At 32.5% G+C, this 26,683-nt stretch overlaps 1 protein-coding gene across 3 annotated transcripts in view; it reads right to left on the bottom strand.

The window, feature by feature from the left end:
• Nucleotides 1-26,683, bottom strand: part of ADAMTS19 (ADAM metallopeptidase with thrombospondin type 1 motif 19) — a 254,721-nt gene that overhangs the window by 96,022 nt on the left and 132,016 nt on the right. For all 3 annotated transcript variants that reach the window (XM_081281410.1, XM_081281411.1, XM_081281412.1), the window contains 2 exons: nucleotides 9,376-9,516; nucleotides 7,791-7,941 (listed from right to left, as the gene is read on the bottom strand). In XM_081281410.1, coding sequence (XP_081137536.1) covers nucleotides 7,791-7,941; nucleotides 9,376-9,516 — 292 coding nt within the window. The remainder of the gene's footprint in view (nucleotides 1-7,790; nucleotides 7,942-9,375; nucleotides 9,517-26,683) is intronic.

Below are 26,683 nucleotides of genomic sequence, written 5' to 3'. Positions count from 1 at the left end.
TCTTAAATGTGTATTTGTTTTCCTAAATAAATCTGTGTCTAAACAAACAAACAAAAAACACCTAAAATACAATATGAATAGTCAAAGCTGCCTAAGAAACTAAGGAAATCGTCTGAGAGAGAGGAGAATAGAGGAGCCTACAGTTGTCATTGGCACCTGACCTATGCTTACATGGAGCACACTATAAAGAGTCCAGATAGGAGAAGAGTGAACTGATTCCCAACAGATGAAACAAAACATCCAGCCTGAATCTAACGAATTTAGTTGCCTGTGAAAACAAAAAAAATTAAAGCACTCTTTGGAGTAATAAAAGATAATTAAGAGGCTTTACAATAGTGGTCAGCAAACTTTTTCTGAAAGGTGTCAAATAGCATATGATTATGGGTCATATGGACTCTGTTGAAACTATTCAACACTGACGTTGCGGCCCCAAAGCAGTCACAGACAATACATGAACAAGTGCATTCCAGTAAAACTTTATTTACAAAAACCACTAGCCGCTCCTACCAGGTCAAAGTTTGCCGATCTTACTCTACAACAGAACATCACAATTTCTAGCATTGATTAAGCTGATCTGGCTGGCTAGGTGGGTGTCCCCTTCCTCCCTCATGGCTCCATGTGAATCCCTCCCTAAGCAGCAGGCTCAGTGAAAGAGGAAAGCAGAAAGGGGATCAGAGGGAAATAATGAGTTAAAAAATAAATCATATTATCAAATACTAGACCTAAATCCAAATATCAATGATTGAATATAAACAGATTAAATACCTCTCAATTCATAAGCCATAAATTATGAAATAGATTAAAAGTAAAACTCAACTATATGCTTACAGCAAAAAAAATCAGTTTAAATATAAGTATATAAATAAATTTAAAATTTATAAATGAAGGGCAAATGTTAAACCATGTAAAAAGTAAGAATATAAAAATCATTAATATCAGATACAATAAACTTCAATATAAAGATGCCACCAGGGATAAAAGGGAGTCTTCATAATAAAAAGGCTCAATTTACTAAGAAGACATAGACATAATAACTATATTAGTGTCTAACAAAAGAATTCTATGAAGTGTGGATCAAAATATGATAATAATGGGAACTGACAGTTACACAATCATGGTAGGATATTTAAATTCCCCATCTAAGCAGTTTATAGACCATCTAGAAGTGAAGTCAGATTACCTGAGCAACCTTACTAAGCACCTTGGCCTAAATGATATTTCTAAAACACTAGCCCTAACAATTGCAGATGTAAATTCTGCCAAATATATATTGCACATTCACCTGGACAGAGTATAGATGGGTCTTACTGAATTTAAAATGATTAAACTTATACAGAGATTTTATTTATTTATTTATTTATTTTGGATCTAGGAGTACAAAATGTGAATCTTACAGTAGGTAAATGCTTAAGTGTTTAAGAAAAACCACCTAAAATCATTACAAAGTTATTGTGCCACTTAAAAGTTCCAGCATCAGGATATGTGAATTTCAGTTCTAGTGGTTGTACATCATCAGCAATATCTTGATATTTTTTGTTTTTCAACTGAAGACTTTCTAATGGGTATGCAGCCAGAGCTCTTATGGATTTGATTTGTATTTCTTAATGCAATGTTAATAATGTTGAGCATCTTTTAAGGCATGTTATACGTCTTAATTTCTGAATTGTTTGTTCAAATATTTTTCAGATTTTATTGAACTGAACAGTTTTTTTTAAATAAGATCTACTTATCATAAATATTTTCTCCCATTCTGTGGCTTGCATTTTCATTTAATTAATAGAGTTTTTCTAAGAAGAAATTATTTTATTTTGATAAATTCAAACAATAATTTATTATTTTTTTCTTTTTTCAGTTCATGTTTTCTGATTTCCTACATTTTTCTTAAAGTTTTATAGTTTTACAGATTCCATATTTAGGTCTATAGTACATTGGGGGTTAATTTTGGCATATAATATGATTTAAATTTTGAGATGAAAATCCAGATGTCTCATAATTAATTGAAAGTTTCCCCTTTATCCACTAAATTTCCTTGTCCCTTTTTTGAAAATCAGTTGTACACATGTGAGAGTTTATGACTGGACTCTCTACTGTGTTTCAGCAATTAGTTATGTCTCTCTGCCAATACCACACTCTAATACTGCAGATTTATATTGTCTTAAATAATGTACTGTGTCTCCTCCAACTATTTTACAGTAAGCCTTAAGTCCAAATTCAAGTTGCCTCTGAAATTTCACAATGCCAAATTATAGACTCAGTCTTTTAGAATTCTTCACAAGGTACCTCATTTTAATGCCAGTCTGTACTTTGGGTCAGATGAGAGATTTTAGAAGGTATTACTTTTATTATATTTTTCTTTTTTTTGTACCAGAGATTGAATCCAGGAGTGATTAACCATTGAGCCACATTCCCAACCCTTTTTATAATTTATTTTCAGACAGGGTCTCACTAAGTTACTTAAGGCCTCACTAAATTGCTGAGGGTGGCTTTGAACTTGAGATCCTCATGCTCTGGCCTCCCAAGTTGGTGAGATTATAGGCATGCACCACCATGCCTAGCCAGTGGTACATATTTTGATGGAAAGATCAGATAAATAAGAAATGTAAAACTGGGACTCACATGTTAATTTTCCAGTCATTATATGAATCAATCACAGTAGAAAGTTTTCTAAATCTTTGATAGGTGTGCAATTCACAGTGAGTCTAGTCCCCAAACAAAGGGAGGATTGCAAGTTTCCTGGAGGCCTAATATTATCACACTTTCTTCTAACTCAAGAAAGATAACTCTTGCAGGGATGCTTCAAAGTGTTTCTAGAAAAACATCTTTTCATACCTATATATTTCCAGACAGGGTAAGTCATTTCAAGAAGCTATTACAACAACTGTTACAATGGAGCTAGCTTACCCACAAGATGCCAGATGGTTTGAAGGCATCAAGTGCTTGGTACAAAAGAAAAGACCATCCACGAAATTAGGTATTAATGATGCAAATTAATGCAGAGAGTGAGCTATTGTTGCTATAGGTCAGAATGTTTCACAAGAATCTTTACATCTGTCTCTTTAAACCTCTTGCAGATATAAGTTGTTATCCTAAGAGTAAACTTATACCATTAATCAGATCAGCATTATGCAACACTGGACTCTCTAGTACTTCTGTTTAAATATCTGCTTAGAAATATGGAAGAGAATTATCTAATTCAGACACTATGGGCCAACCACCACCATCATATATGGATTTATATATTCTTTGTAAGAGTCTGTTAGACACACACATGTTGAACATGTTGAAGGGTGTAGTAACCCCTCACTCTTTTATATTTGATTGGAAATCGGATGGTTTTAAGAATGCCTGATTATGTATAAGCTGCTAAACAAGCTATCTGCCCTTTATGTTGGCTTTTTTTTTACTCATTGCATTAATATTCTAGGTTAGGTTTATGTTATCTTGACATGTAGTATATCTAAAAATCAAGTAGACAAATGAAAATTAAGAGTCATCACTCAATTGTTCAATTAATTCACTTAGTGGTTCAGAAAATATTTACTGGGCATTCAATAAGTTGCTAGAGATATAATGAAAAGGGGGGATGATAACACTTCTGATGTTATTGAGCTCACCTTCAAGAGATTTGCCTCATATCAAGCTCAAATGACAGATGAGCAGGCACGTGGCACCAGGCAGATCCACTTAATGGTCTGTATATGTTATGGTTGGGATCTGTATTGTTAGGGGCTTGGTTTCCAATGTGGTAACATTCAGAGGTGGAAAGAAATATTGATTCTTTATCCTCAGATTTCATTTTATTAGATTAGTGTTCAGCTTTAGAGATAGCTGAATACCCTTTTGTAAAAATGTCTTCACTTAGCCTCTGATCTTGATTTGTCTTGGTTCTATTCCTACATCAATAGACTTCACCAAAGTCTTATTTTGTGTTGTCTCCTCATCTTTCTACACTCTAAAAACCAGTGACATAGTTCTCAGCTCTTCAATACTTTTGCTCTTCTCATTAAACTCACTTTCTAGTGTTAACATTTAGTGTCCTCAAAATCACCTGAGTGGTGATGTCCAAAAACCTGTCTCTCCTGGACTCCTTTACATCTCTACTCGGATGTCTACTAGGCATCCTAAACTTCAAAGATAACCAAAATTGAATTGAATTAAATTGTTTTCTGTTTCCTCTTGTAATATTGCTCCCAAGTAAATACATGGCTTGCTCTCTCATTTCCTTCAGAAATCTACACCAGTGTCACCTTCTATCAGCCTTACTAGGTCACCTTATACAAACAGCACTATCCCCGCCATCCTACCCACTAATATTTCCTATCATCCTTCTTGAACTTATATTTCTCCAAAATAGTTCTCACCAACTGACAACTGACATATTACTTATATATATATGTATATATACATGTGCATGTATGTATGTCTCTCTATCTATTATATGTATGTTTATATACTTAGTTTCTTTTTCTCTTGAAAAAAAATGTAACCATGAGGGTAGGGACTTTGTTTTTTTGTTTCCTGCTAATTATTAATACATAGTACAATGCCTTGAAAGTAGTTGGAACTCAATAAACATTTGTCAAAATAATTGCTGAATTAATAAATAATCTCTTCTAAGACTTTATCTGCTACATGAATCAATTTTGAATTAGAATATTAAAAGTTGAGAGGAAAAGAAGATCATGTCTGAGTAACTAAAATTTAAAACAATTTATTTGTAAATGTCTAGTTTAACAAGGGAATATCCTAAAATATTAAGAAACATCAATTTTTAAAAATGTTAAATCAGTTCAGATGAGTTAGTATGATAAAATATGAATAGAGAAAACAGCCTAGAAAAAAATTAATAGAGATATTTTTAACTCTGAAGGAGAAATTGCAATAAGAGATAATAAGAATTCAGTTTAAGCACAGGATCTGATCTAAGGTTTTTTCCTATACAGCAGACAATGTATATAAAAACTAGTTTGAGTTCCATGAAGAAGCAGTAGAGCATAGAGAGTTTGCATCTAAATGTTAGTAATCTCATATTGTTATTTCACTTCTCAAGGCCTCAAATTGATCTATAAAATAGGATTAGATGTTATTTGTAGCATAGAATCATTATAAGAATCATATTGGGCCTCAAACATTCACTCTAAGTCATATTATATCATGAACATAAATAATTGAACACACTTTGTGGCAGGTATTTAGAGTTCAAATACTGTAGAATGGCCCTAGTAAAATGCAAGTAACTGCAATATGATACATCATTAAGAGTAATTTCTAAAGCTTCTAAAAATAATTATCTTTGTCTGTTTTGTGTTGCTATAAGAGAATGCCTGAGACTGAGTAATTTATAATAAACAGAATTGTGTTTGCTCACAGTTCCAGAGGCTGAGAAGTCTAACAGCAAGGTGCTGGCAACTGGCGAGGGTATTCTTGCTGTGCTTTTTCATGGCAGAAAGAGACCACAAGAGGCACCAATCCCACCCATGAGAATGAAGCTCTGATGACCTAATCACCTCTTGAACAGGTTCAACCTCTTCATACTGTTAGAATGGCCATTACATTTCAAGGCGAACAATAACAAATTTTGTTAATTTGAACAATAGAAATTTTGTTAATTGAAAATAATTTAAAATTTATCAAAATCATGTTTGTAGTCATCCATTTGATTGAATTTTTTAAACACTTGAAGTACTTCTGAAAAGATGAATATCTTCCATTATTAGCTCTACCAAATTTCTATTTATAGAATAGAAATACTAATAAATACTCCCAAATAATATTCTTAATTACTGTAGACAGCTTTGTTGTCTAAAACAATGTTAATTCCAGCATATAAAAATGTCTGTCCAGCTGGGCATGGCACCTGCCTGAAATCCCAGCTGATCAGGAGGTATCAAGGCAGGAGAATCACAAGTTCAAAAGCAGCCTCAGCAATTTAGTGAGGCCCAAGCAACTTAGTGAGATTCTGTGTTATGGTTTAGATATGAGGTGTCCCTCCAAAAGCTGATGTGTGTGACAATACACAACATTCAGAGGTGAAATGGTTGTGATGAGAGCCTTAACCCAATCAGTGAACTAATCATCCAGTGGGGATTAACTGAGTAGTAACTGAAGGCAGGTAGAGTGTGCTGGAGGAGGTGGGCATTGGGACATGCCTTTGGGGCATATTTTTTAAAATATGAGAGTGGAGTCTCTTTCTGCTTTCTAATGTGATTCCTGAGCCATTTTCCTCCACAACATCCCACCACCATGACATTCAGGCTTATCTTGAGCCCCGAGGAATAGAGCTGGCTATCTTTGGACTAAGACCTCTGAAACCACGAGCTCTAAAATACACTTTTCCTCCTCTAATTGTTCTTGTCCAGGTCTTTTAGTCACAGAAGCAAAAAAGGGGACTAAAACACCCTGTATCAAAATAAAAAATAAATCAATAAATAAAAAGGACTGGGATGTGGCTCAGTGATAAAGCAATCACTGGGTTTAATTCCTTGTACCGCTACTTCACCCCCCCAAAAAAAGTGTCTGCCCACAAACTCAGCTCTGTATACCACAAAACATCATTTTACTATAAACATTTAAGAAAGAAGATGGTAGCCAACTTTTTCATAATCTTAAAAGAGTCCAAACCTTTAAATGAGAAGGTTAAGAGATAAAATCAGTGACAGAGTTTACAGGTCCAAAGCTAGCTAGTGTCATAATGCTCACATGGTCCTGACCTTCAAGGATCCAGGCTCCTCCACATGTAAACCACCAGGAATCAGGTGACAATCATGGGCCTACACTGGCTCCTGCAGAGCTCCACTATTACCACTGGGGTACTGCAGTCTGTAGACCTTTCTGAACATCATATGTGATGCAGCTCCAACTCCTTCACACATTCACTCACTTAATTCTATATCAAATATTCACTAGATGCCTACCTGTTCCAGCCCAGGGCTGGATGCTGGAAAGACAGTGTGCCCTCATGGAACCTATAAACTCATGTGTGAGATAATAACAGGCAAATAAAATAAATAGCATTATTTTCAACAATGTCATGAGGCAGTCACAGAAATGCTGGCAGTGTGAAATAGCTATATTTCAGGGAACCTCTCCCAATTTCCACTGAGTGTGACTACCAGTTTACTCCTGAAGTATAAAACATGTGTATACATTGGGAAGAGGTGGGGAAAGATAGAGACGGGAAATAGGAAGAGAAAATAAAGAGGGAAGGGTAAGTAGAACTGAAATTCTCACATCAATTAAGAAGGTAATTTTGCTTCATCCTTTAAATTTTTTAGATCTGACACAACTGCCCTCTGAGTAGTTAATTACCGACCATTTCAATAGTAATATACAGACACTGATTACTTTATATATTTTCCTTTTACCTCTAGTTAAATTACAAATGTACATCAACTCTTGTTCCTATAAAATATGTTCTTAAATTTTTATTTTAAGGGTTTTGTCTAAAATGACATGGTCATATATAGTTTTCATTGCATTTCACCTAGTTACCATATAAGAAATTAGGAGTCTTAAAATAAGAGCATTTATCTAACACAATGCAAACACTTGCCTGACTTCAGTGAATATTTTGAAGTAGAAATTGTTGAGTCCTTCTTTGCTGACTTTAGTTAAGGAAAGAAGGCCTATGTCTTTTTTCTATTACTTCCAAAGCATACGGGAAAATAATGGAAAAACCTTTTCTTAGAAAATTATTTCAAGGAATAGGGAGTTTTTGGTATACAAATTCTAAATCAGTACTTCCATCCAATGAACGTGAACCCTTAAAAACCCCTAGACATGACACTTACCTGCATCTCTTGACAAAAGGAAGCCAAGGGCCCGAAGAGAATCTGACATTGTTCATCTGCAGTATATGTCATCCCCGGCAGCTTAGAGGGGACCATCACGGAATTGACACTCTGGGGATTTGTCTGTAGCAAACAGTTACTGGCTTTTGACCTGACAACATGCAGATATGTATAAAAATTTGAAATATTGTAAAAGTTGTTATGATCAATTAGCATAAAAAGAAGAAACATTATTAATAGTATAATACTTTCAGTTAAAAGCTCTCTTATTGAATGATTATAGAAATCATTTCATATATGGATTAATTTATTAAAAATTATTTAAGATAATCTTGACAAGTAATAATAACTATCATGTTTTAGGTAATATAACAAGGGGTTTATAAAACCTATCCATTATGAATTAACTAAGCTAATACACATAACACTGTAAAGTGGGTATCATTTCATGCATTTATAAGATCTAGAAGCTCAGACACAGAGAGTAACTTGCCCAAAACCAAGTGTGACTATAAGATATCAGCTACTCTTGGGAATTTAAAGCAATTATTCTGAATTGAGTATTAATAGTGTGGATATTTTTGTACTGTACATTGTAATACAACTTCCATATGTAAACTGACATTTAATGTGGTAATAGTCTCGATTCATCAGAAGACAGATTTATATGTCTTGCATCTTTTTTAGAAATAAGTTCATTAGGGGCTACTGATCGGCTGATGCAACTACTAATGGTGTTTCAAACCGTTACTTGATTGCTGTACTCTAGGCTATCATGACTAAGAGTATGCATAGAGTATATTGCAAGTATTGCAGAACATAGTTATGGTAATGTAATAACCTAATATTTTATTCAATTATAATATTAATTTAATAAAATAAATAGGCTTGTAAATTTAAAAATGAACAAAGTTCATCTCTGTAGTGAATTTAGTCAGGTAGGTGTTCCTATAATTTTTATTTAGATTTTTAAATATCTTGAACATCTGACTACTTTACATATCACTGTTTCAGCTGTTCCTTCTATTATCAAAGAATAAAGGTAAAAAACAAGGGCTCTAAAGTGATAATTAGAATAATAGCAATATTTTTCATTTATTTTTCCAACCGGGAAGAAGTTATGTGCTACTATTGTTGCAATATAACTGGGGTCTATTACAATGGTAAGAACTATTTATTAGCAAAGCAGATGTAAAGTTCAGTAGTACCATAATGAAAAGGTGTAGATTTTGTTCAGGAAGCACTTTGTGATAGAAACAGATATTTTGGGTGATGGGTAATTTTCCCCAGGGAAATATTGAAGATCCATTTAAATACTGTGATGGATTTCTTTAAAAATCATCATAATAATTTTTCAACCTTACAAATTATCTAATTCATCCCTTCATTTTAAAAATGTAGAAATGAAGAAGCAGTTAAATAACATGTCCCAAAATGCACCATGAGTCAAAAGAAAAGCCAAGATGAGAATCATATGCCTTGACTTCTACTTTGGTGGCCTTTCCTTCTTGTCACCTGCTGGCTGGCAGTGGAAGCAGGCACACATAAACACTTACAATGCAGCAATAATAAGTGATCTCAGTACCTGAGAAATCTTTCCAAATCCTCTTTGCTACATGCAGACCATGAAACATCACCAAGATTTTGTCCTTTAATCCATTCACCAGACATGATATGAAGGCCATCAGCACATGAAGGGTGGTCATTATCATGATTAATGCCCATGCTGATTTAGAACATATAAAAGAAAATTATTTACATTAAAGTACTACTGTATTTAAATGTTTTATTAATGTAGTTAAATAACAGTCACAATATTAAAAATGGGAAAGAAATTTGTTTTAAAGAAAATAGTTTCAAAATAAAGTTAGATTTAAGATTATTTTTTAACTTTTGTTACCCAGATTTTAGGTATTTTTATTTAATAAAGAATATTTCCCCAATCAACCTAAAAATATGTTTTGGTTTGGTTATCTATATCAAAATAATCTATAAATAAATTTTTTACATAGCAATATACATGAAGCAGAAATAGTACACTTCTATTCAATCACCTAGATTATTATTCTGGCCTGAATCAAGATTTTTTTTTTACAAAATTGAAAACATCTTTTACAAATAGTTATATTAAAATATTAGCCTCTTAGTGCATCTTCCCCAATGGCTTCATTAGATTATCTTCTTCTACCCACAACTCAAATAAGCAAGTGTCTCTGGAAAACCTTCTTGGCCACCTTTATCTTTATTAGTGAATCCCGAATCTGTTGATTTATGTTGAATTCTATTCTGAAAAACACAGACTTATCTATGAATGGATGCTCTAGAATCATCTTAAATTCAAAATGTCTCAAAATTGCTCTCTTTACCTCCTTACTTTCTCTTTCTTTCAAATCTCTATTTATTGGTGTATTTTCTCTGTTTTTTGTTTGTTTGTTTTTGCTAGCCACTGTGTCTTTCAAATACAGAATCTTCATGTCATTATTTGTTCCTTCTTCTGCCAAATGATCACCCAGGCCATTTTATTAACTGTTAAGGACAAGCCCTACTCATTTTAAACCTTTGTCTCAACTGTTATCTCCTATTTTTATTGACACTGTTGAAGAGGATTATCAAACATTCTTATTAGATCATCTTGAAACTAATCTTTACCAGTATTCTGCTTCCCCTACTCCTACCACACTCCAGTGAGATCTACTTACAGTAAAATCTGATTCTGCTTTGTCTCTGCTTTTCTGTTCACTCTATGGCAATTTCCAGCTACCTGACGTGTTACATGAGCTTTTCATCTTCTTCCATGCCATTTATTGCAATTTTTCTTCAGCAATACCAAATGACTTGCAATTTCCCAATTATTTTATTTCTTCTTCTCTTGCATTTAATTGCTATTTAACACTTCTTATGTACCATGTACCATATCAGGGCTTAATACCCTGTAAATAACCCCATGGAGTAAGAAAGACTATGATACATTTTGCTAGTATGAAGTAATTTGCTTAAAGTTATGTAAACAAAAAACTGGGAGGTGAAATAGTTGAATGGAGGTGGCATATCTAGAGCTTTTGTGATCAACCACTGCACACTGGGCATCCATGTATCCCAGCCCTACCTGCACCATGTCCTGAGTGCAGTTTCTTTGCCTAGAAAACTTCTGCTTGATCTTCAAAATAATCAGATTACTTCTGGAGGGCTTTCATTCGTTAGTCCCCACATAATCTGTTTGTATTATCTTTTCTTCCTATCATAGGTTTATGTAAACAGCACTGTCACAGTGTTTTCTATATTATCTTATGCATTTTTGATGTTTTTACATTTTTACTTTTGATTAACTCTCCAAATTCCTGAGGATAAGGACTTTTGCAAACCTCTAAGAGTCTGCAATGGAATAATAATATTCTTTGTAACCCATGCTGAAATGGAGAACTATGACTTCAGGTAGAATCACTTCTATTTTAGGAAAAAAAATTCATATAATCGCCACTTAATTCTTAGTGACAGCATTACAACAAGTATTCATGAATGATGCTTTTACTGAACAAAGACAAAGGAAAGTTTGTATTTATGTATCCTAAATCTGAGAGGATGGCAGGATAGTTTGATATTCCTCTTTCTTTTTTTTATGGTCTACATTAAAAAATAAATAAATAAAATTGATCCTCATAATGAAAAACATAAAATATCTGTATCATGTTTTATAACTGTAAATTAAAAGACATTATTAAGGTTGCTAAGGGAAATAACAACTAGATTATTTAAGTTTTCTCAAATAAAAATAAAATTCACAAGAATATCCACATTCACTTTTATATTGATAAATTAAAAATTTGAATCAAATTTGTTATGAAATATGTTTCTGAAAGAAGTAAATGACATGGAAGTAATAAATAAATTCTATCCATATCATTAATGAATTAAGAGGAAAGTATGGCTTAGTATGTCTGCTAACTTTGACTATGTTAATTCAGGTAAATAAAACTGAAACTACATTATTGAATACTATATACTTGTAGTGCTATAAAAGTTCACAAGTGAATACTATTTCCTTCTTCTTTTAATTAATGCCTTAAAATAGTCTGTATCAATATATATTAATAGAATGGTTGACAATAGAATGTAGAAAGATAAATGTTTTCAGACTTTGAAGATAATGAGAAAAAGTAAGAGAGTTTATGGGATAACTAGGAGCCAGTTCAATCAATGGCATATTGAAGGGAAGAGAAAAAAGATGCTGAAGTTAGAGTTTTAATCTCTGTATCTTCCATCTATTTCTATGATCAGAGGTAAGTTAAATAACAATAAATAGATGAACGTGTTTCAAGTGTCTTATTTGTTAAATATACTTTCCTGATTTATTTATTGTGAGGGTGATGCCAAGTGCCTATACAGAACCTATAACATAGGACAGATCCATGGTACTTCCTTATATTGGGGCAGGAGATCACAGAAATTTTATTGTATTATTCTAATTTGTCACATAGAAATAAATCCATCATTAAAAGTAATATGCTGTGTGCTTTATTTGGTGAAAGTGTAAACTTCAGTAAATAATAATGGCAAAATTATTTTGATTAGATATCAAATTAAAACAAGTAATTTGAAGTATGGTACAATCTCACAAATTGATAAGAATGCTTTTCTGTAGTGCTAACTGTTCAGTTCTGACACAACCTCATCAGTATCACCGTTTCATCTCCCCTACAGATTCTGGCTGCAGCGCACATCAGTGGGTGAACCATTAATTAATGGCTCCCTGCCACTTAGAACACGCTCAACTCTTCCAAGATGGTGCAGCAAATTCAAACCATACTCAAATGCTGATCTTTTTCAGAAATAATAAAACTTCCTAACTAATGGGTCCATTTGAGAGAAGGAGAGTGATTGCCTCCAGGATTCAGCTATTTGGACATTACCCAAAGGAGTGCAATATGATTTTCCAAATTGGGAAGATTATAACCTCTCATCCAGATGATCATTTTCACTGTGGGATCCTGATTTTCATGTAAGAAATTAGCTTCAGCCATGGAGAGATCTGGTGATTCAAGCATTGTTTACCATTAGTGAAAATTTCCTAGAGCTATTTAAACTTGTAATAGAAAAGAGTATCATTAAATTGGGATAGGGATTTTTCTAACCACACATCTGGAATTATCAGGAGACACTGCTAAGTTCTGATTCTACAGCTTTGAAATAAAACAATTAACTGTGAACCTTTCTCTGTGCCAGTCACCATATTAGTCATTGACAATGATATCATTTAATCCTCACAATATCCCCATGATGTTTCTATTATAATCACTTCTATTTTACAGAAGAAGGAGGCACTGAGGTAAATGGAGGAGCTGTGACTCACACCCAGGCAGTCTGATGCTTAGTCAGACAGACCTCAAAATCACCCCCACGGTAGTGCTTCTCTTTCTGGATCAAACGCCATCCCTGCAGACGATTTATTGTGCTCCAAATATTCTAATCCCTCTGCTGTTTTAGCAGAAACACACCTCTATATATACAACTTTGTAACCAAGTGGCATATATTGCATGGAAAACATTCTTAAAGTAAGACATTAGCAACACCTCTTCTTATACTGTGCAATTGAACTGCATTTTAATAATCTCAGTTTAAATTCATTTTGACAAAAAGCCTTGGGCAAATAAACTCTCCACTAACATTGTACATGGTTGTCAAGTCAACTGAAAAAATATTTTTATCTTATAAAACTTCTCAACTTGTTTAAAAGTGCCTGCCAGGAAGTTTTGTGATATCCTGCGGAAAGCTGGAGAAGCATTTGGATTTTGAAGATGGTCCCTTTTGATGTTTAAAGAGTCAGAGAAGAGAGCACTTATGAATTCTCTCACATATTTTGGATAATTTGGAAAGGATCTGATTTGTAAACAGTAATATTTTAAAGGAGAAATATTTTTTTAGCTGACTACATTAACATTTTTTCATGACATAATATTCCCCACTAGAAGCCATATATTTTGTGGAAAAAATAGTAGAAACGAACTACCACAATGTCTAACTGAAGTGGATTATGTGTTCAAAAATGACATTTAATTTTATATAATCCAATGGGTATATCTGATTTAAAGTAATTTCACTTACATGTGCTCATAAAGAAAAATTCAAATATTAAGAATTATAAGATATTTTAGTATCTTGTATTCCTTTTGATATTTTAAATCTTTAAGTCATTTAACTCATTTCAGTATGCATAAAAGTGAAATATTTTTATTAAAAGTCAAAAGTTTTTGTAAAGCAAGTCAGTAACAGTAAGGTAAAAAATTTGAAGAAAAACAAAAAATGTTGGATATACAGAAAAAAAACATTCGTTTTGACTTTTTTTTTTAATGTGATGGACATCCTTTTGACTTTTCTATGCATTATGTAGCAGACTTGTGTAGTACTAACATACATCTGTTGAGAACCCACTATGTGCTGGCACTGTCCTGAGCCAGGGTCATAAAGATACATAAGATTCAGTTCAACCTTCCTGGAGCTTATCATCTACTGGGTTGGAACACTATCCCTTGCCCCAATGCAGCTGAGTTCCATAGAACTGGATCTCCTTAGTTCTATGCCTTAGCTCTGCTGCTTGTCCCTCTCTTTCCACCTCTACCGTTATAGGTCAAAAGAGGTGTTGACTTGCTTCACTTCTGCATCATAATGTCTGACAGATTGACCTCCTGCCCCTCAATTATTTGCATCATTAACTCACCCTTTAATGATGCTAGCTGCTTGTGAATGCATTCATATGACAAAGCTTGTTTCTTCTGAAAATGTCATACATATCTTTAAAATGTCCTTGGCAAGTAGAGATACTGAAAATGTGAATAATGGATCACTTATACCAGAATTTCAGGGCATTCTGTTAGGTTAGTTAAAAGGAAGATCCATGGCCCTTATTCCCAACCAACTAATAGAGAATATTTATGGATTAAGCCTTAAAAATTGTAGCACATTTTTAAGATGATTCTTATTCACTCAAAATTCTGAAAACTATCTGCAGATAAAATCCACTGTTTCATTATTCAAACCATCTGCAATCTGACTTCAATCTAATTGTCTCTGGAACACTTTTTTATCCTATCCATTAGTACAGCTTCTATTAAAATACTTTCCCTTGCTAATCTTCATTAAACAAAGCCAGTTTAAATTCTGTCATTTTTTTTTCCTCTATAAAGACTTTTTGGAGTGAGATGAAATCTTAGAGCAGTTTTGATTTGCATTTCTCTGATTGCTAGAGATGATGAACATTTTTTCATATATTTGGTGATTGATTGTATATCATCTTCTGAGAAGTGTCTGTTCAGGTCCTTGGCTCATTCATTGATGGGGTTATTTGATTTTTTGTGTGTTTGGCTTTTTGAGTTTTTTGTATACCCTAGAGATTAGTGCTCTAACTGATGTGTGAGGGGTAAAAATTTGCTCCCAAGCTGTAGGCTCTCTATTCACCTCACAGATTGTTTCTTTTGCTGAGAAGAAGCCTTTCAGTTTGAATCCATCCCATTTATTGATTCTTGATTTTAATTCTTATGCTATAGGAGTCTTATTAAGGAAGTTGGAGCCTAATCTGCCATGATGAAGATTAGGGCTTAATTTTTCTTCTATTAGACTCAGGATCTCTGGTTTAATTCCACTTTGAGTTGAGTTTTGTGCATAGTAAAAGATAGGGGTTTAATTTCATTTTTTTGCATATGGATTTCCAGTTTTCCCAGTGCCATTTGTTAAAGAGTCTATCTTTTCTATAATGTATGTTTTTGGTAGCTTTGTCTAATATAAGATAATTGTAATTTTGTTGGTTAGTCTCTGTGTCCTCTATTCTGTACCATTGATCTACCAGTCTGTTATGGTGCCATGCTGTTTTTGTTACTATTGCTTTATAGTATATTTTAAGGCCTGGTATAGTGAAGTCATCTGGTTCACTCTTCCTACTAAGGATTGCTTTAGCTATTAAATTCTAGCCCATATTTTTCATAACCTTTACCTTCTGTGCCTTTAAATTTATTTTATGTAAGACAAATCAGAAGTTATTGTATTTCTGGGGAATTTAAATTAGTATCTATAAACTATCACCACCTAGAATATAAGTGTTCAGAAATCAGAAATTAACCATTTAAAATTATTTTAATTATGTAATAGCTTAATAAATAAATGTCTGCTAACTAATCAACTGATATAGAATTTTGAAAGCTACTAAATATACCTTAAACCGATGGAAAGTAGAAAATGATCTGGGGTCTTATCAATTTAGAGAAACTGTGTGCCTAAAAATTCATAAATTACCTGCTAAGAGAAGGTTGCTTGCTCTACTTGAGGTCCTACATTGGCCAAGATACAGTACAGAAATGGAAGCAGATGGCTGACTCTTGCAAGGCCATTCATTAGCTGGGTGACTTTTCCCCACTTCCACCTACTCACTGTGACATACAAACCTACACTGGTTATGGGTGTGAGAGGGCTGCACACGGAAGTCCCATTATCCTAATTAACTGTTTAATACTTTAAGTGTATTATTGTCTAAATACAGTGTCAAATACCAAAGCTGTGTTAGTAGTCTATGTGAATCTTCATGATAAGCAAACACACTGACAATTCAGTTGAGAGCATTTGAAAGTTATAGAATCACTCCAAGAACCAACAGAGGTATGAGGCCAATGGAGTCTGAAAATCTCTCTTTTACTAATATTATAAAATAACTACACTACTACTAATTATTATTATCATTCATTCACTAATATGTGTCAACCACTGTGCCATAAAATTAGATTATCACCAATTCTAACAATGAATCTTCAAAATTTTCCAAATTTTAGGAATGAAGGAAACAAGAACAGAACTTTCCCAGAGCACATTTATTGAGCAGCTGGCAGAGCAAGAATTCAAGCCCAAGCTCTGCTTTTAGTCTCGCCTGTCACTTAGATAGTGTGTAACATTAGCTGACAGACAAGTTCCAGAGGAGACTCTTGTGACATCTGTTATAGAGACTTCTGAAAAGTATAACATGGGAACATCAATTTACATATAGCCATTACCAGTTTTAGTGGGTTTGAGGATACTTAGCATAGAGAAATTAACTTTGAACATTTTTCAGGAGCAATAGTTCTTAGAAGAGTAATTTTTTGTCTATTAAAACAATACATTATTATTTCATCTAGTTCCCATTCTAAAAGTCCTAAGGATAATGTACTAGCTTTATCTTGATTTCTTATTTTTTATTGATTGATTATTCTCCTTTTAGAGTGCATTCTCTATTTCTTATGACACACTCACTCATATCACCATGGAATGGATCTTACTCCTTTTTAAAAGTGACTCTTACAAGCTAGGAGAGATGAATTAAATCTATGTGTGATCAGATACCCTTTAGGGCATATGGTATCTTCCTATTGAATTACCTACATTTTATCTATTTTTTTTTATTTTTCCAAGGTTTATTGATGTATGATGATGAAAAAAATCGTAAAATTTGTAAAAATTGTCATTTTTATAATAAGAACACTTAAGGAATTACTCTTAAAAAATTTCCAGAGCAATAATACATAATTATAATACTTAATAATGTACAGTTCCTACACTGTACTTTCGCATGTTAAAACTGAAGGATGATAGTCTTTGACTAATAACTCTCTCTTTTCCCATTCCCTAGCCTCTAGTAACCAAAATTCTACTGTTACTCTGAATTAATCATTTTTTTAGATTCCACATATCCATGAGGAATCTCATTTGAGATGAAATATTTACTTATGCCTGATTTATTTCATTAAGCATAAATCTCTTAAGTTTCATCTAAGTTGTTACAAATGATAGGATCTCCTTCTTTTTATTTAAAGATGGAATAATATTTAATTTTAGTGTGTGTGTCCATTCATCTGTTAACAGACATGTAGGCTGTTTTCATATCGTTGCTATTATAGAATCAGCAGAAGCTTAGATAGAATAGTCCTATTGCTTAAACTGCTAGATTTGGCTCTTCCAAGGTCATAATCTCAGGACTTGCATAAAATAGTTGGATAGGTCTATAACTAGAATACAAAGTAGTCGTATCATATTTGAAATATATCTTTTCAAAAGTCTTATTTTCAATAAGAATTTGAAGTATCACCAAGTACCAAAAAGGAAAAATATGTTGCCAAGTTTATATTTGCATAGCCATTAAACCTTATTTTCTTTTATTCAGTCAAGACTCAAATAATTCTCTACTTCTTGGACTCTGTAACTAAAATCTCAACATGAGTATCCATACAAAAAATGCCTATTTGTTAAAATATCAAATTTTTTAGTATCTACAATGTATAATACACTCAACTTTGTGCTGTAGAAGAAAAATATGTTAGATATTAATTCTGTTTTCACAGATTGCTGTCCCGCTGGAGACCTATGTGTGTACATGCACACACACACACACATACACACACACACACACACCTAGGTCGCTATAAATTTGAATATCAAAAACAATCAAAAATGACAAGTGATATATGCAATAAACTGTGAAAGATGTTAAAAAAGTAATGTTTGACATTTTCATTCACACTTCTCAGTTTAATTTCTCCAAGGTGATAGCTTTTGTCTTGTCCACTAATGGATAAAAATTTAGTAGATATAAATCAATAAGTTTGAGAATTGGCATAAGACAAAAATGCATGGTTAAAGACATGCTCTTTTAAAATTATGGATCATTTGTAATCATTGAAATACAGAAGTGGATTATAAGTTAGAAAAATAGATTCTGACTATTTTATAAAACTCATGAATTTAAGACTAAGGGATTTGGAGTTCATTCGTTAGGTAAAAGGAAGCAGGAATAAAAATTTCTGAACTGGAATCAACACCAAAATTAAGGATGTTGCTAGTGGTATGATACAAGCTAGAAAGATTTCATATTAAATGCAAGAAGACCAGTAAGGTGGGTATTGCAAGAGTCCAAGCCTAAGGGAATAACAGGAAAGACACAAGATAGTTACTTTAGGGGAAGAGTGATTAGAATTTGGTAACTGATTATGGAAGAAAATAAGGAGAGTAACATGTAAAGATGCTTCAGATAGCTCAACTAATGGTCTGGTAGCAGTATTGATGCCAGTAGCAGATTCATAGTTGTCTGAAGTTGCAGGTTTATAACCTGGCTCTACCCTCAGTTTTATCCAGGCATAATTCCCAGAGGAATGTGTGTGCAAATGTCATTGATTTCCAAGGGCTTATTAGACACATGGCATCTGTAGTCCTAGTACTCCTGCAATCCCCAGGACTTTAGCAGGTGGCCTAAATATTTATTGCCTTCAAGGAACTAACTTTGCATATCTATTGCCTCATTTATCTCAAAGTCCTGAGGAAACTCCTTAGTGACCATTTTAGTGGAGAAGCTATATTTCTATGGCAAAATTCAATGATATACATCAGTTCTTTCCCTGGGTCAGAAAACAAAATGGAAACCAAAAACCACATATGCATGCTTGACCATATCACAAAGTGCTCTATGCTTTTATAACGATACAACATATATGGCCTTTCTTGTAACCAATTTTATCAAACTCAACATCTCTATAAAGTAGGCAGTCTCATTTTCATATGAGATTTTCAATCACCGAATAAGTGGTATATGAGTAAAGCAATCCCGTTTAACTTGTAAAATATAGAACTCTTAAACAACTTATTTGACAATATCTATTACAAATATAAATAGTCATAAATGTGCTAAAGTAAAATTATAAATAGCATATTATACATCATTTTAAGTCAAATCATTTTGTGTAAACTTTATGTTCATAGCACTATTCCAAAAAATATAACATATCCTAAAAGGACAATTTTATAATTAGCCGAAGAAAGTTTTGAGCCACCAATCAATTAAATTTTCAGAAAACAGATACCGTTTTATTAATGCAAAACAGTGATCGCACCTGAGACTTTATAATTATTTTTACTAAAAACATATTTTAAAAATGATGGTACTAAATTGAGCAAGTAGACAAATAATGAGTTGTTAAATCATTCCAGAAACAAACACAAACACAAATTAAATAAAAATTACTAAAAGTACTATACTCAAAGTTGGTAAAATGAGTTAAGTCTGTATCCACAAGTATTATTTGGCAAATGTTTTCTAATTAAACTTTGACAGATATTGCTACATGGCATCCCAAACTAGTTTTCAAATTTATACTTAGAAATGTTTAAGCATATGTTTCATGTAGTCAACATTTTTTTGTGTGGGGGGGAGGTATCAGGGTGTGAACTCAGGGGCACTCGACCACTGAGCCACAACTCCAGCTCTATTTTGTATTTTATTTAGAGACAGGGTCTCATTGAGTTGCTTAGTGTCTCGCTTTTGCTGAGGCTAGCTTTGAACTCACAATCCTCCTGCCTCAGCCTCTTGAGCCACTGGGATTAAAGACACACACCATTGCACCTGGCAAAATATGTGGATTTTTGATAAACATTCAGATTTTTGTTGAGGCTGGTTTTGAACTCGAGATCCAACTGCCTCAGCCTCCTGAGCTACTGGGATTACAGGTGTGCCCCACCATGCCCGGCATCAATACTTTTTATGTACTTATATTGTTATCACAACATAATAGTTTATTTAATGAGCACATATAAAATGTGCTAGGGATGCAATGTTAAATTACAAAAAAAAAACCCATAAATACAAAAACAAAAGGATATACCTTGTCCTTAGGAAGCATGATCATAAAAATAATGTAAACTTGAAAATGTGAAAAATGAGGAATGAAAATTACATAGAACCTCTAAGAGAAGATACCAAGAAGATTTAATCCATACATTAGGTACACCTCTGAAGAAATGATCTGAAAGAAGAGTAAGAGAAAAGTGGAAAAGTGGGCAGGAGGAGTTTTCATACTCAGTTTGTGTTCATCTGCATGCATTTGTATAGTCTGGTAGGTAAAAGTGGTATTGCTTTGTAGTTTCAACTGGTATTCTTATGAAGAATGCTAAGGTTTGTTTTCACATAATCCATGGATAAATCTCTGTGGGCTATGCGTTGTTGTATCCTTTGTCTTTCTCTAATGGAGTTTTGGTTATTTGAGTTATTGATTTGTAAGACATCATTTGATATTAAGAAAGTATTTCATGTCATGTATGTTAGAATATATATATATATATATATATATATATATATATATGTATTCACTGTGATTTTTCTTCTATGTTAGACTTTTCCTTTTTACATTCAGTTTTGAATAATGCTTTGTATATCTTTTCCTTAAACATTTATAACTTCATATCTAGAATCACAGCCATTCCCTGTACAAAAATGCAAAAAAAAAATCCCCCAGCAAACTAAAAACGCTGGAGTATAGAGTCAGTCTGGTGTACCTTGATGTGAAGCATAAAGCAAAGAATCAACTTGCTGCAACTTTTGTTACTGGATAATACAGTTCCTTCACTGACTGTAGTGGTGTATTATTGTGTGCTACATTTCTACATCTTTTCATGCTCACATGTCAATTTTTCTTTATTATTTTGAATTGACTTTGCTTATTCAAGCACTAGAAATATATTAAAATAAATGTATTAATATCTAACACCTCACTTTCTTTACTCCCATTTTTTTTAAAATAAGGACCTTTCCCATGTTGGTTTTTCCATATGGACTTTATAATCAGGATGTCAAATAAAACAAATTAAATGAAAAGGAAAGTCCATTGGTACTTTTGGACATATCAGATTATATTCATATATAGATAATTGTCGTTTTATAGTATTGACTATTTCTTTCTAAGCCCAAACAAAGGTCTTTCCATTTTTATAACTCTGTGTGGTTATAAATTCTTTCTTTTCATTTCTTTAAAAGTTTATTTCAAGGATTTTATTTTTATTTTGTTACCTTTTTGCCAACTTCAATGTAAACAATTTTCTTCTTTTGTTACAGTTTGCAAATGGCTGTTGTTTATGTATTAGAACGTAAACAGTTTTTAAAGAGTTTTGAAACAGACTAATAAAAATTATTATTTTTGATACAATTTCAGTATTTCCTCTTTGTTTTCCAACACACAGATAGTGTTCATTTTTTTTGCTCCTTCCCAGGTTTGATTTTCACTTTGAAATTATGAATTATCATCATAAGAAACATATACAATGTAAATGAATACTATATATGTGTGTGGGTCCATGTATATGTAATCCAACATCAATCAAATGTTTCTGGAAACTCTCACAAGAATTTAAAACCTGAACAAGACAAAAATCCATCGGGGATCCTGTCAACCTGTTTTTTTTTTTTCTTTGTGTGTGTGTGTGTTTTTTTTTTAATATGGTCACAATATCTTTATTTTATTTATTTATTTTTATTTTTAGGTGCTGCTGAGTATTGAAACCAGTGCCTCACACATTCAAGGCAAGCGCTCTACCACTGTGCTACAAGTGCAGCTTCCTTATGAGATCACGTCTTTGCCTTCTTTTTTGTGCTGTTTAGAAAGTCTTTCAATTCTGAAGTCATAAAAACAGGGTCCTATATTTTCTCTTGAAAGCCTTATGTATTATATTTTAGCCTTTATCTTATCTGGAATTGATTTTTATTATGGTCTGAAGAACGTGTTCTATTTAATTTGTATATATGCACATCTAATTATGACACTACATTCTCCTGAATTGTCAAACGTAACTAATCTGCAATATGTTACGTTACTCAGACAGGAGGTGAACATACAGTCATTGACTGCTTATGACTGTATCTTTGTCCTATTTTTCTACTTGTCTAGCTGAAGGACACACTGTGTTAGTTACTATAGTTGTATACTAGGTCTTGGTTGCTTGGTGGAGCTAGATTCCCACCCACTCTCCTCCTCATCTGCTTCTACCTTCACTTGTACCTTCATCTCTTCCTTCTTGAAGAGTATATGACTTATGTTCATTTATAAATATATTTTGAAAGTACTTTGTTAACTTTCATTTTGAAAAGCCCTGGTAGTATGTTTATTGGAAGGTCCTGGGGCTTCTAACTCATTTACAGCAGATGTGAAATCTTCATATTATATCTATCCATAAATATAGTAAATTGTCACTAATATACACTTAATTTACTTAACTTTAAAATTTTTTTTTTAGTTTTCAATGTACCTTTATTTTATTTATTTATATGTGGTGCTGAGAATTGATCCCAGTGTCTCACACATGCTAGGTGAGCACTTTACTACTGAGCCACAATCCCAGCCCAATTTTGTTACTTTTAATAAAGGCATACACTTCCTATCTTTGGTTGAATTTATTTCCAAGTACTCTGTATTATGTACTGTTAAAGCAAATGTTATTCTCCTTACAAAATGATATTTTGTATTTTTGCTGTTGACTTCTAATTTTGGACATCAATCTTATATCCAATAATTTACTAAACTCACCAATTAATACCATATTTTACCTTTACATTATATTAAGTTTTTCTGTAGGTAATTAAATCATTTGTGAATTAAAACAGTTCTATTTCTTCCATTCTCAACTGTATACTTGTTTGTGTCCCAGTATATACAGAAGCAGGAACAGTGAGATCACTGCTAGTTTTTTTTTTTATTTATTTTTATTTTATAGAGTATTCCACCATCAGGACTTATGTTTGCCATTTTTCTTGTAAATATACTTGAGAAATTATGATTTTATAGGATATTTTTTCTCTATAATGAGGTAGTTCTAGTTCTTACTTTTAATCTGTTAATGTGGGATTAAGGTCTTAAATAATACCTGAATTTTATTATCCTGGCAATGAAGATTTTATCTCCTTGGATTACTTTTGCTTATTTGTACAATGCTGTTTTATTTTGAAACTGTTTTCTTCGTCATTCTGAATCATTCTTAGAGAAGAATGAACTGTAATTTTCCTTCCTCATAATTGTTCCTTCCATTTCATATTACCATAATACTAGACTCAAATAATGAGTTTTTTATTCTTAGAAAAATTAGATTAATAATAGCATTATTTTTCTTTGAATATTTTCCTGTGTCTGGGCTGGCATTTTCTTTGGAAAGATTTAAAAGTACAGATTCAATTTCCTTAGTTATAGAATTTTAGGTCCTTCATGATATTTTCTCATTTCACCTTCACATAATTTTAATTTTGACAGGAAAATATTCAGTATATTTTCTCAGTAGTGTTGATATTTCTGTAATTGTGTGATGGATCCTTCCTATTCCTTTTGAACCATTACTTTTTTTTTATTAGTCTTTGAGTTTTACTTACATTTTCATAAAAATAATTTGAGTTTCATTGTTGATTTAATATTTTTTTTCTATTTCATTAATTTATAATATTTATTATTTCTACCTACAATTTCTTTGTCATTTTTCTAACTTCCTAATTAAAAAAATAGGTCATTAATTTCATAGTTAAATTTTTATTTGTATTTAAACTTTCTCATTTTCTTCCATGCACTGCTTTCTCCCCATGCCCCCAAATTGTTAAATAGAATATTTGTTTTTATTTCATTATGAGAATATTTTTCTTTCATCTATGAGTTTTTCAAAAGTTGATTTTTGAATTTATAAATGTAATTTTTAGTTTTATTTTTATTTTTTAACTTAATTTCATTGTAGTCAGGAAAGTTTATCTGTTGATTAATTTTTTGTAACGTGTAGACTTGTAAAATATTCTTTGTAAATATGCAGTGTGTTTTATTAGAGTGGGTATTCCTCATTTCTTGACTATAGGTTCTGTTATCTGCCACAAGAATATTTTTGACTATTTAAATCTTATCTTTTTCATATAAATCTTTCTATTAACTTGACTATCATTAATAGTGAGTGAGTTAAATATCTACTACAGCATAATTGTAGTTATATCTATTTCTCTATTTTTTTAATGTTTGCCTTTATTCTTTAAAGCTATGTAATTAGATTCTAATTGATTCCAAGGATTTATTTTTCACTCTATGGAGTATAGGAAATAATTTATTTTCAGCTGACTTGAGATAGACATCATCAGGCAAGAAGCTCTGAATCGTAGCCCCCATAACCCAGAGTGCATTAAACCCCAGCATCTCTGTCCAATACCAAGACTCAACCTATTCTGAATGATAAATTCCTGCTCTCTTCCATTTCAATAGGTTTCTTCTAACTTTACTATACAAAAATTTCACCTTATGGTTCTTTAGCTTGCCTGTATATAAAATGATTACTCTCTTTTTAGGGCTTTTTTTTTTTTTTTTTTGAGTGTGCAAAATGGAGATGGGAAATTTCAATATCTTCTCAACTTCTATTTGATCCAAAATTCTAACGTAAAATTTTAAAGTGAAAGTAAATGCCTAATTACTACTTAGATTATAACAAATAAGTTCCTCAAACAGAAGATTTCATTTATTTCTGCTGAAAGCACAGGAGGTAATACATTGTACACTAAGCACATTTTTAAGTACATTCAATGTGCCAAACACCCAAGAATTATTATTTCAGATGATGGGTATACAATAGTGTACTAAGGAGACAGAAATTTATTACACGCAAATGTATAGCAGTTGAGGTAGGGTTTTGAAAAAAAATTATGGAGAAAATTAAAGTGGAAAAAGTGGAATAAACCAAAGTCGTGTGTGTTTATTTCAATTTTAAGATATAAGAAAAGCTTCACTGAAAAATGATACTCGGGAAGAAAACTAAAGAAGAGTAGCGTCAGCCATATGGACTTCAACAACTTTTAAGGCAAAAACAAGAGCAAAAGCAAAGGCCTGTAAGTGAGTATTTGCTTCATGTGTTGGAGTTACAACAAAGAGCAATAAATCTGTAGGATAGTTAGTAGATAGAAATGACCAGTTATAAGGGATGGGGGTTTGAACAGGTGGAACCAGAGGGTCATTGTGAGGGACGGGATTTCACCAAGTGAGACAGGAAGCTATTGAAAGATCTTAAGTAAAAAAAGTCAGGCAATTTGATTTGGTTCAGAACAATTTTCCTGACTTTGAGTTGGAAACAGGCTCTGTAGAAGGCAAGAGCTGAAAAAAATATATACATTACTTTAGAGACTACTGTAATAATCCAATAATCCAGATGAGAGGTGATGATAGCTTAGTCCAGCATAGTAAGAGGACAATTAAATGAGAAGTAATCAGATGTGGAGTTATTTATGATGATAGAGTTAACAGTTGATGGGTTGAATGTGGACTGAGGAACATAGAAGGCTGAAATATAATTCTGTTTTTTGATTGACAGCTAGAATCATGGAATGTGATTTAATGTGATAAGAAGACCTCAGGGGAAAACACTTTGGGGCAGAGGAGGAGTGATTTTCATAATTGTGCACTTAAATAAAATCTCCCCCCACATGGACTTGGATATATTTCAAAATACAGAATATTATTACTATAAAGCTTTAATTGATAGCTTACTAAAAGTCCCAAGTAATATAAAATACGTTAAACAACTCAATATGCATATAGCATCCACTTTCTAATCAAGTTTCACTGTCATTCTGTGCATAAGAGTATTTTATTTACTAAGACAATTAATATATATATTTTAAAAATCATTCATTATTTAATATATATTTGTTGAATAACTAATATATACCAAGCACTATCAAATCTATTAGAAATCCCATCATAAGCAAAAACATGGTTTATCACCTCTTGAGCTTATAGCCAAGTGAAGTGTATGTCTGATAGATGAACAAATGTGTACATTAGCCAAGGAACTGGCGCCACTAAGATGTTTAATAGAGAAATTCATCCACACAGAATATTTCCTTTAGCAAATGGCTGTTTATCTGATACATAAAATGTAAGAAGGAAGAGAAAATTACTCAATGATGGGGAGAAAGAGCATCTCAGGTAGGAGTAGCTACCTGGGTCTATGTTCTGCAGAGAGTGGAAATACAGTATATTAGAAACACTGTAAGATCTCTAGTGTGTCTGCTGTGCAGAAAGGTCACGGTATAGAGGATGAAAGGATCACAAAGCAA

The sequence above is a fragment of the Spermophilus citellus genome (genome assembly GCF_964194105.1).
Source record: "Spermophilus citellus genome assembly, chromosome: 1".
NCBI lineage: Eukaryota > Metazoa > Chordata > Mammalia > Rodentia > Sciuridae > Spermophilus > Spermophilus citellus.
This window is presented reverse-complemented; position numbering and strand designations above follow the sequence as displayed.